Source organism: Engraulis encrasicolus, chromosome 19 (genome assembly GCF_034702125.1).
Source record: "Engraulis encrasicolus isolate BLACKSEA-1 chromosome 19, IST_EnEncr_1.0, whole genome shotgun sequence".
Classification (NCBI taxonomy): Eukaryota; Metazoa; Chordata; class Actinopteri; order Clupeiformes; family Engraulidae; genus Engraulis; species Engraulis encrasicolus.
In genome coordinates, this window is record NC_085875.1 from 3723703 (window position 1) to 3735598 (window position 11896).

At 41.7% G+C, this 11896-nt stretch overlaps 1 protein-coding gene across 2 annotated transcripts; it reads right to left on the reverse strand.

Moving 5' to 3' along the window:
• Nucleotides 1-1361: 1361 nt before the first annotated feature.
• On the reverse strand, nucleotides 1362-11868 carry bub1bb (BUB1 mitotic checkpoint serine/threonine kinase Bb). Of its 2 annotated transcripts, none has more exons than XM_063223973.1 (9): nucleotides 11728-11868; nucleotides 10799-10961; nucleotides 9872-9931; nucleotides 9609-9753; nucleotides 8753-8949; nucleotides 7801-7976; nucleotides 6957-7141; nucleotides 3347-3447; nucleotides 1362-2725 (listed from the first exon to the last, which is right to left on the reverse strand). In XM_063223973.1, exons 2-9 carry the CDS (start codon nucleotides 10933-10935, stop codon nucleotides 2368-2370), a joined length of 1359 nt encoding a protein of 452 aa, XP_063080043.1. In that variant the 5' UTR covers nucleotides 10936-10961; nucleotides 11728-11868; the 3' UTR covers nucleotides 1362-2367. The 2 variants fall into 2 exon arrangements, with proteins under 2 accessions (XP_063080043.1, XP_063080042.1); XM_063223972.1 differs by having other exon boundaries at nucleotides 10799-10974.
• Between the last annotated feature and the right edge of the window lie 28 nt (nucleotides 11869-11896).

The following is an 11896-nucleotide window of genomic DNA, read 5'->3' on the forward strand; positions in this document are numbered from 1 at the left end:
ATATGCACATTCATGAACAATGCTGGGAAATACTGCAAATATGTGAAAATCAAAAAAGGGTGGTCTGTTCCTTTAATGGGAAAATCCTTGTAAATGTCAACCGGACCATGGGACAAAAACGTAGCATGTAACCTTCCAAAACACCACCAAGGTCTCTATTTCACAGAGGTATTACAGAGGCGTGTTATATGTGGGTCCCTCCATACTCACAATTTTAGCTTAAACACTAAAATTCTGACATTTTGGCTATGCTGCAATCTATAAAATAGGAAAACATAAAGACATCAACATTTTATCTAAAAAGTAAAAATATCTGTTCAGGAAGTCCAAGATTAGTCTGGTTATCATCGACTTTCATATCTCGATTCGCCGCCGAAGGTGTTGCGTCACTAGGAGGGCGCAGCCTGGCTAGCCCAAGATAACCCTTTGATCACTTAAAACTATTTCAGGTATGTTACCTATGACGGCAGTGGTGTAGTCTACGTAGAACGCGGGTATACGGAGTATACCCACTTCTAAATTTCAGGGATTTCAGTATACCCACTTAAAATTGATTGATCCATTGTTTTGAATAGCACAAATATATACAGTATACCCACTTCAAAAAATGCTCAAATATAGGCCTACAGTATACCCACCATAAAAAAGTAGACTACACCACTGTATGACGGTATATTGTCACATCCTAACGCAGATTCTTTCTTTCTTCCATGACACTACATGAAATATGCAATATTTTAAACAAGACCTTTTGTAATTCAACTTGGACCCCTTTATCAAATCAATATCATTATATTACATGTTCATAGTTTGATGCAAATCTTCTTGTCACCAAAAATTACCTGTTCTGTTACATTCATAGCCCATGCCTTTTTTTGTAGCCATTTTCTTATGCTGATGACCAACGGCAACTTTTTGGGCAATATTGCTCCTAATTTTCAGATAAAATGATTAAGAAATTTTGTCTACAGCTGATACAAGTTCTCCTGATTAACATGTTTAAGTGATAAACTGTTCAAATAAAATCTTGCCCAAAAGTGTTGCTCAAAAAGTAGCAAAGTGGTCCTACCCTGGCCTAACGGTAGGGCACTCGTCTACTATGCGGCCGACCCGGGTTCGATTCCCGGCCCGAGTCCTTTGCCAGCCCATCCCCGTCTCTCTCTCCCCACTCGCTTCCTGTCACCAGCTTCACTGTACTATCATAAATTAAGTCAAAAAGACCAAAAAAGATATCTTTAAAAAAAAGTGTATCATTGCCTTTATAACCTGAATGTGCTATGGGAATTGTTTTTTTGCCTTCAACCATTTCTCCAACATGGGGTATTATCTAGAATACAACACAAATAAATACTGAGAAAGAATAAAAATGTACCAGGTCATTTATTGCCATTTGGAGTACAGATGTCATATCCATAACGCTGGAATTGCCAGACACTAGTACCTGTATTGCTATTCACACAGTGTCAGACTTTTTTTCCTTAGAGAATGCTTTACAAACTCATGACACAGTTACAAAAAAACAGAATTTACAAAAATGTACAAAATAGTCTTTCAATCTTGATAGAACAGTATACGTTGCATTGTTAAATTCAACACGTAGAGTAGGACCAACTGAAGAGTGTCAAGTTAAACTCTAGGTGTTGAATTAACAAACATGTATGGTGTGAATACCCACTAGCAAAGGGATTTCCTCACTAGCCAAGTGTTTTTTGTTTGTTTACAAAGCATGTTTTTAGAAATCCAGAACACAAATCAAATACATAAAAAAAAAGTCACATACAAAACTACGGCATATACTGAGGAAGGGTAGCGCGCACACCAGGGCTTGAAATTAATACCAGCCAACCGGCCAAATGTTGGTGAAATTTGTGTTTGGCTGGTAGGAAAGACCAACTTAGTAGCCACTTTGACCCATTAGTGAGTGTGTGTTTGGGTAGTAAGACCAAAATCTACTAGCCATTTTGGCTGGTGAGGGAAAAGTGAATTTAGAGCCCTGCACGCACACACAGAGGGTGCATTCCAATATGCTGCCTTGCGTCCTTCACTTGTGTTTGTGGCCTTGCCCCGCCTTCTGGCCCCGCCTCCGTGGAGAAAACAATAAAGTTTCCCCGCTGTTAGCCTAGCCAAAACAATTTTTAGGGGACATTTCTTCATTCACCGTCCAGTTTGCAAATCAGAAAATGACTTTACAATTGAGCTTTTGCGAGATATTGAAATATAATGCTGTTGTCAGTGATGTGATCATGGCATATTACTTCCTGGTACGAGGCCACAGGCACAAGTGGAGGACACAAGGTCGCATATTTGAACGCACAGACAGACAGACAGACACACACAGACACATTCCTCAAATCCTAACGGTAGAGTTCAGCTGACATCGCCACATGGTAAGTCAGCGCAAGCTCCTGCACTCCAAGCTGATGCCCCCTCACCATCCCGGCTCGAGTTGGCTTCAGTCGCAGCCGATCTCTTTGCCATCTTCTGGTAATAACGCTCGGCGCGCAGCTCCTCAAAGCAAAACTCTGTGGCTCCGTTGAACAAGAGTTCTTTACAGTACATGAATTGCTCGCGCGGCTTTCCGTCGGTGCCTGTGGCCTCGGCGCCGGCCTGCTGCTGGGCCTGCTGTGCCTGTCTGTCCTGCAGCCTCTTCAGGGGCGTCTCCTCACGGTGGGGCTTACGTGCAGACAGCACACAGTTCACCGACGGGTTGATCTTACACGGCGTGCTGGACACATGAAAAGACGGGAGAGTGACATTAATGGAAAATATTAGGCAAGTACAGCAATTTGTCGTACACAAAACTGAGGATTTACGTCTAGAGCAAATTAGTAACCAGTGGCAACCCTGCTGTAGGCAATTATGTGCGTGGGGACTGAACAACATGCCTTCTTGTACTTCTTGAGCAAGGCATTATATAGCCAAGCAAATAACAAGGTTAGAAATTGGGTGAAGGCAGATGTTTTGAACTTCCATAGATTAATGCGTTTTTCATTGACCTGTCAAAGGCGTTTGACACCATGGATCACAAAGTTCTTAAGAAAAGGCTCTTCAGTTTTGGTCTTTCAGATCATGTAGTTTCCTGACTGCAAATTATTTAAGTGATAGGATCCAAAATGTGTAACTTGTACTTGTACTGCATCTTGGCCAGGACTCAATGGGTCTTTACCCGTGGTAAACTAAAAGGTAAAAATAAAGATATCTACATTTCAATAAAAATGCAGCTCACTTGAATTCTCTGTCCTAATTCAGTTCATTCCACACAGAGTGGTTTACAGGGCTATCTGTCTCATTACAATCCTCTAAATGCAATGTCATGTAATGATGCAACATGTACATGTAGACTTACACAGCTGGGGTCTGGTCGCACTCCTCCACAAAGGGCTGGAACGTGGGCTTAGCCGGAGCAGGAACCACCACTGGGAGACCAGCGCGGGTTGTCTTGGGCAACTACATGCATGCAAACAAACCAAATAAACAAATAAGCACATAAAAACAACAACATACAGAAAGTACATAAAGAAATACTCATTAAACTATGCATCATGAAATCCTTGTTGTCATCCGATTACTTGGAAGACAAGGCAAGGATGCAACAGCTACCGTCATTAAACAGGAGCATATGAAACTGTTCACATTCAGACAGCGTTGTGAAAAAGCTTGCATTTACAGCAACGTCCATGTAGCATGTGTCTCATATAAACACTGCATTCTCACTTGCACATCATCTCTTACAGAGGTACTTTATTAAGGAAAGTGTATTGTTAGTGGCCTGGTTCTCACTAGATCTCTGTGTGTTTGTGTAGCTCCGGAGCCCCCTGTTGGAGCTAATCAGAGCTACACCACACAGGTCTGACTAACTTGTTTGCCATATCTCTTGCAATATCGTTTAACATTTCACAATACCGATATACATAATTGCTGTGAGAATAGTTTAAGGCATGTAGCCATGTAATAAGTGGGATAATGCTCACAAGGAATAGCATCTTTTTCAAGACCCTTCTCACTTCATGTTAGGGTTCGACATCACTCTTTCGAGCACTTTTCCATGACCATGACAGTCTAGTCAAACGTCACCCCTTATTTTTTTATTTTTTTTCATTTAACGTCAACTTGACTAACTTACAAAAACACCACCTACGCTTCTAACAACACTATCCTTTTGTAGTGACAATTGCTACATTTACATCAGACAATTAATTCGGAATTAAACTTTAATTCTGAATTAAGCTCAATTCCACTTTCACATCATCAGGGTTTCTGCACATTTTGGATCACCAAATATAAGACTTTTTAAGACAAATATAAGACCTCTGATGATAAAATATAAGACCACCGCTCGGGGTGAGGCATTGCAATATTGCTAATGTTATTAGTTTGCATTGCTATAATGAAATGTAGGCCTAGTACATAATTATATATAATAAACAATATTATATGACTACTGCTTTTATAGTGTAGCCTAGGGTAAACACAGTGTAAGCAGTAGCTAGGTGTAACTGATCTGTAGTCCTACAGACACCATGCATGCATATGGTGAGTTAATTGACAACTGACAACTGGCATTTAATTGAGGGTCCCACGCATGTTTTGACGGCCTATGGAAAACTCAGATGAATGTTCATCAAATGCCTTTAAATGTACACATTAAAAATGGCTCAACAATTCATCATTTCTGATGGATAAATAGTTGAATGCACTTTGCTATTAGGAGAGATGACACCTGGTGTCAAAAGGGTTAAATGTACGACTACTCCGAGTGCCGTTTCTCCTCCTCCAGCTCGCTTTATCAGAGACGGGTAGCAGAAGCAAGCGTTCTAATTTGAGCAGCCTGTCTGTAGTTTGTTGTTCTCAACAAACAGCGCACAACTTGGAAGCGATTTCCAGCATGTCCATAACAAGCATTTAGCGCGTTTACCGTTGCCCATCTGGTTACCGATTTGGACATTACGCACCTCGCCAGATCATTGGCTTCGTACATATTCTGTTACTCATCCGATTTCGTATTGCCTCGCGCTCACTTCCTCATGCTGCCATCACGTTAACGAAATCATTTTGCATTTGACAGAGGCCTACACCGCATTCCACATTATTATGCAAATGACATTTTTCGCTGTTTCCCCAAATAATCAATACAAATGACAGTCGTCATAATTTTCAAGTCATCAGCCATTAGAGTACAATTTAAAAGTTTTTGAATGAACCTTCCAATGATAACGGTATTTTTTTAAATAATAAAAAACTTTAAATGCTCTGTTCCACATTATTACGCAAAATAGTTTTGTAGTGTTGTAATCCAAATTTCTTTCTTTTTTTCCCATTTACCTCAAAACAGTTGGAATTTGGTACCTTCTAAATTACATTTCAATGTTCAATACTTGGTGATAAGCTCTTTGTCTTAGTAACTGGAATGCTGCGATTAACATTGAAGTCAATGGTAGGGCATTGCATGGGAGTTATGGAAGCCCAGATATCCTTGATGCTTTGCTCTCAGCTGTTTTTGTTTGTTTGGTCTGGTGACCCACACTTCACTCTTCAATATACCCGTAGATTTCCATGCCACGTTTAGGTGCTTTTGAGGTGATGACATTCTAACGCACCAGACATAAAACCCCATTGAAAATGAATGGGATGCTATGTCTGGTGAGTTAGAATGTCATCACCTCCAAAGCACCTACACGTGGCATGGAAATCTACGGGTATATTGAAGAGCGAAGTGTGGGTCACCAGACCAAACAAACAAAAACAGCTGAGAGCAAAGCATCAAGGATATCTAGGCTTCCATAACTCCCATGCAATGCCCTGCCATTGACTTCAATGTTAAACGCAGCATTCCAGTTACAGCTTATGACCAAGTTTTGAACATCGAAATGTAATTTAGAAGGTACCAACTGTTTTGATGTAAATGGGAAAAAAGAAAGAAATTTGTATTACAACACTACAAAACAGTTTTGCGTAATAATTTGGAACAGAGCATTTTGGGCATTTTAAGTTTTTTGTTATTTAAAAAAATACCGTTATCATTGGAAGGTTCATTCAAAAACTTTTGAATTGTACTCTAATGGCCGATTACTTGAAAATTATGACGACTGTCATTTCTATTGATTATTTAGGAAAACGGCAAAAAATGTCATTTGCGTAATAATGTGAAATGCGGTGTAATAGCCTGTCACGTATCTAGAGGCGATTTTGAAAGCGTAGGCTATTATTGTATGAAGGAACATTTATTTTCGAATACGGTCATAATGGACTTTATGAAATGAACCCTTTACATTTAGCAAACGCTTCTACCCAAACGCGAGGGCATGGCTAACATGCTTACAATAGACAAGATTTAACTTACAACGACTGATTAAGCTATGCGTCCTCCCGACACAGTTGACATCAAGCTTCATATTCTACCCATCTCGATTCACGTTCATATTTTTTCGACCACTTTTTCGACTGTTTCTAATAGAACATGCAAGTATAGGCTAGACGGCTCTGGCTGTAGCCTACCCACAGGTCTGCGGCTGCCCCCCGCTGTGTGGCCAGCGGGCTGCGCTGCGCCACAAACACAGATCAGTTTCATCTACTTTTCCGCATCTTGATAAGGGACGTATGCCGGTTAAATAAGGTTTATAGCGTAAAAAAATAGACATTTTTCTTACACTCAAGCTACCCAGGGGAAATATAAGACCTCCCACGTAAATATAATACCACACTTCCAAAAATTGGCGAAATATAATGCTTTATAGGACCTTAAAAAACAAATATTAAAAGTAAGACTTTATAAGACTTTTTAAGGATCCGCGGAGACCCTGATCATGTAAACACCTCTTAATTCAGAATTAAAGGAAAGATCAAAGGAATCTTGACGGAACTATTTGATTATGAAATGATCAATTCTGAATTAAAAACATCATGTAAACGTAGTGATTGATGTCATTTTGTCTCCACCCCCCAACGCTCTCCCCCACCTTGGCTTTAGTCCACTTGTCTGGCTTCTGCTCGTTCTCCTTGGGTCGGGCGCTGGGCGGGGCCATCCAGCTCTCCATCCGGGGGTCCTGGGGCTCGGCCACGCCCTTATTCTCATCAAACACCATCAGACGAGTGTTCCGCACCGGAGCCATGGGACCCTTCACCTGCAGACCACGAGGCTGGTCTGATGATCAAAGACATGGAGAGAGGTTTCTTAACATACATGTCATCACATAGCCTAGTCAACTAGCTAGAACCGCCAGCGGCCAAAATTATTTTTTGCCTGCGAGTCGGTCTAGCCTCGGACAGTGCCCCAATACCCTGAATCTGGCCGGCCAATCACAATGCAGGAGATTTGTTTTGAATATTTGGATGCAATGCGGATTGGGTTTTGAGGGAGTGACAACAAGGTGTTGGCCAATAGGCACAGACACAATTTGAAAGACAACGGGTTGTTCTCATCAACAATATTCCGATGTGTAATTTATCAGGGGCCAGACTAAATATTCACATTTAGTCTGGCTTGTCAGGCTAGTCAAATAATAAGAACCATAATAACAACAATAATAATGGTCATCTGAAAACCTCAGAAAAACGCTGAATAAATATGGGTAACAACTGTTGCAAGTTAGAGGTCAGTCAAGTGTTATGCTGCAACAACAAAGAGATGAAAAAGACAGAATGTAGTAGTTAGATTAGTGTTTCTCAACGGGGGCTCTACAGTCCCCCAGGTATATTAAGCCAAAAAAATATACCTGGCCTAGCCAAAAAATAACGCCCAACCAACTTGACTAACAAAAATTCTGGGGGAAACATTGAGTGTGATCCGGTGGTTGTACTCACTGTGAGTGAGAGTGCCTCCTCGGCTGATGGGTGCCACTGCCTTTCTACCCTCCCCGATGGCCTTCAGCTCCATCAGGGTCTTCCTGTTCGGGTCCTCAGCCTCCGCGTCGTCACCGTCACTCTCCTCTTGACCCGCTCCTGACAACACATGACGGGTCACGCGGGCCTGCAGTGCCCTGAGGGTAGACAAGACAAGACAAAACCAGCACACACACACAAATCAATCAAACAAGCAGTTTTTTAAAACCTTGTTGATATGTCCAATGTGACATTTAACTTAGTTTTAGTTCTTAGTTCTTGTGTATGCCCTGTATCTATGTATCTATGTAAGCTGTCAGACGTCTTAATTTCCCTCGGGATTAATAAAAGTACTCTACTCTACTAAAATGTTATAAATAGATTGTTAGATTTTGAATAACAGTGTCTGAGCAGTGCTCCTGGTTCTAGTGTGTGTAAATAAACGAAGCTACAATGACTACATTAGCAAGCAAACTAAGCCGCAGTTATGCACTCACAGCACAATGCCTACAGTTTGACTAGTTTCCCCACATAATGTAAGCACACCTTGTCAGACACCAATCTCTGCATGGTAACATTTACTGCAAGCAAAACCGTGCTGCTATCTGCCATCCGTTTCCTTTGCCTTTTTTTGAGTTCTGAAAACATTGCATCTTTTGTTTTATCTTGACCATCTGTAGTTTTCATCAAAATAAATGCTCTAAAGAGACTTTAGTGATCTCTTAATTTTTCTGCGTCTGTCTGTACTAGTACTTTGTGCTGTTATTTACAAAACCAATTCTGTGTTCATACAGTATACATAGGTTACCCGGAATATGATTAAAACCCATAACCTTTTATACACAGCATCTAAATAATAGTGAGAATCAACCCATAACATTGCACTGAACACCACAGCAGTGTCCAACAGTGTGCCACCTATTCAGGCCCTTACTTGTGGAATTGTTTCAGTCGGTCACGTGGTTCTGCACCAACTTTCAGCCCATCCTGAAATGTGCTGTCAGCCCTACGGAAGTTGCCCCTCTTCTCGTACTCTTCAGACCAGGCGATGTAGAAGACCGACAGCATCAGCCCAATCCCTTGGGCATACATGTAACGGTATATACCCAGAGGCTCTGGACACGTATTCGCCTGGAAGTGGAAAAATAAAGAAAAGGTGCAGACTTTAATACTTCACTTGGCTGCACGATTTGGTGCTGCATCGCTTGTTCAAACGCGTACACTCAGGTAGAGGGTACAGGTCCCTTCAGAGCCGGACTAAAAGACTGGCCAACAGCGTTTACCACCAGGCCATTAAGACTTTTGAATTTGCAGGACTGCTGAGGAACATTACTGCCTAAAATGTTATCCACCTATCCTTTAGACATTTGTGTGTGTGTGTGTGTGTTTGCCATAACCGAATGTCACTTAAGGCCAAGATTCATAAAATGTTTATGACATGGACATAGTGTTTATGACTAATCTATGACTGTCACAACATTATAACACCGTAATGACATGCATATGACACCGGCGTCAAGTAAAGTGTTACCAAACTAACTCCTGCAAAAGTGAAGGCTTTCAAAAAACTCCGGTTTTGCATGCGCATCACATTCTCCTTCTAGCTACACTGTTGCACACATTCCAAGCATAGTCATGACAGCTCTCTGGATCATATTTAAGCAGATACACCGATGTGTGTGAAAGAAGATATTTTGCAAAACTGAGGGAAGAAAATGGCTGTTACTCAAAAAACCTGATTATAAGTAAACAACAGCATGTGAGATAGCAACTAACAGAATGGCACTTACAAACTTGACCCAAAGGTCAACATAGCGGACGTCATTGTAGTATTTCTTCTCCTCTGTAAACTTCATCACTGCTTCCTCCAGAAGCACAGAGTACTTGCTCTCCTTCCCTCCTTGAGGAAATGTCTGTTCTGTCCACTTTATATACCTTGCAAAGGGGAGACAAACACAACAGTCAATTTTGTTCAGAAGGAAAATCATGACACTATTAATGATAATAATAATAATAATAATACTAATAATAATAATAATAAAAAGGGTTTCACCTGTCCCAGACATCCAGTGGATCATCTCCGTCATACATCCGCAGCTCAGATTCAAATGCCCTGAAGGGACAAATCAACGCATTTCATTACAATAAACTGACCTCGTTTGGCTATGGATTTACAATAGCGAGGAGTTAGAGTTGAGATTGGAAGATTACACCTTCAAACCCCACATTAGTGTAGTAGAGAGACTGTATGCAGGAGAGTAAATTCACAGACATCCTGCAGGCAACCTCGAGCCTCACACTCACCAAGTACAGTCCATTAACCTAACTCCAGTCCTCAACTTGCGCTGGTCTTTGCTAGCATCCTGCCTCCGTGAAGAAAACAATGAAGTTTCCCCGCAGTCAGCCAAGCATAACAGCTTTTGGGGGACATTTCCACATTCAACATCACGATTGCAAATGAGAAAATGACCTTTGAATTGCGTTTGTGCAAAATATTGAATTACACTTCTATTGTCAGTGACACCTTGTGGGGCAGTCATGGGTGAGCGGTTAGGGCGTCAGACTTGCATCCCAGAGGTTGCCGGTTCGACTCCCAACCCGCCAGGTTGGTGGGGGGAGTAATCAACCAGTGCTCTCCCCCATCCTCCTCCATGACTGAGGTACCCTGAGCATGGTACCGTCCCACCGCACTGCTCCCCATGGGGCGCCACTGAGGGCTGCCCCCTTGCACGGGTGAGGCATAAATGCAATTTCGTTGTGTGCAGTGTGCAGTGTTCACTTGTGTGCTGTGGAGTGCTGTGTCACAATGACAATGGGAGTTGGAGTTGACATCATCTAGGGAGGACGGGAGTTTGGATAATGGAGTGTACACATTGGCAGCGTATACAGTCTCTTTGTAATTAAAACCCTCAAGTAAGGGTTAATCCTTGTTACGCATGGTAGTTCTAGCTATCGGTCGTTGTGTTGGTTCTTCTCTTACTGTTGGCGTTGTGCGATGGTGGAGCTCCCCTCCTGCTTCATGCTCAGGGCCTCCGTGAGGGCGGAGATGTCCCTGCCTCGTCTCAGGGGCTGGATATTCTCCTTGCAGAGCTCCCATTCCACCTCGGCCTCTGCCATCTCGGAGCGTCAATGGGAGTGGAGGGCTGTCGGTCAAGATTGGACGGGTCACATTGCAAATTAAGGTAGTCCATGTTGATGTAAGGAAGCAAACATGAAAAGAACAAGCAATTTAATGAAAATATGCACAACAACACAACACACAGACAAAACACACAGACGCACAAACTTTGTTATGATAGTGATCTGGGGTATTGTATTGCATTCAAGAGAGAACTGAAGAAGAGGGATTGAGGCAGAAAGACATATCTTGAGAGAGTTGTGAAAGGCTGTCAGGAAACGTCAGGAATGTCGGACAGACATGAGGTACGTAAGAAAAGCATTCTGATAAGTAAATTAAAAGGAGGAAGTGAGTTATGCACTGATGTGAATTACAAGAATCTGATTCAGTACAGTAGTAAACCAGGTTAAGTTAACCTTGAGGTAGTGGTATATCACTAAGTTTCTATAGGTTAACTACGGTAAACCAGGTTTATCAACCAAGTTTTTTGGACTCCAAATTCCAAGAAACCCATTTAGGACACTGACATTATAAAGAGGCGAATGATCCCATGTTCCACCTATATATTACACATCGTGTTATGTTGATATGACACAAAGTGCCCGTTTCTAAAAATATAAAAATAGGCCTAGATACCGTGTCAGTTTCTGGATTAGCTAGAGCTAATTTATGCCCTGCTGCTGGCTAGCCATGCGCAACCAAGAGAGAACCTATGCGCAGCACAATGAAACAGAACCAAGCTAACTTTCAAAGAAAATATTTGAAAAACATTGATCGATAGTCCACAATACCTTACTGAACGAGAAGGTCGCGCAAGAACTTCTCCCAAACGACGTCGTTTATCGGCGTTTACAAATTCTCTATCGTACAACGAACGTATTGTAGTACAGACAACAAGCTCCGTTCACTGAAAACTGTGTAAAAACATTTGAACAAAACCATGAGCTCACTTTCTCGAAG

Coding starts and splice junctions, on each gene's coding strand:
- bub1bb (XM_063223973.1), bottom strand. CDS start 10,935: ATGGCAGAGGCCGAGGTGGAATGGGAGCTCTGCAAGGAGAATATCCAG. Junction 9,932..10,798: donor ACCATCGCACAACGCCAACA/GTAAGAGAAGAA, acceptor TTGTCCCTTCAG/GGCATTTGAATCTGAGCTGC. Junction 3,448..6,956: donor ACAAGTGGACTAAAGCCAAG/GTGGGGGAGAGC, acceptor GCATGCATGTAG/TTGCCCAAGACAACCCGCGC.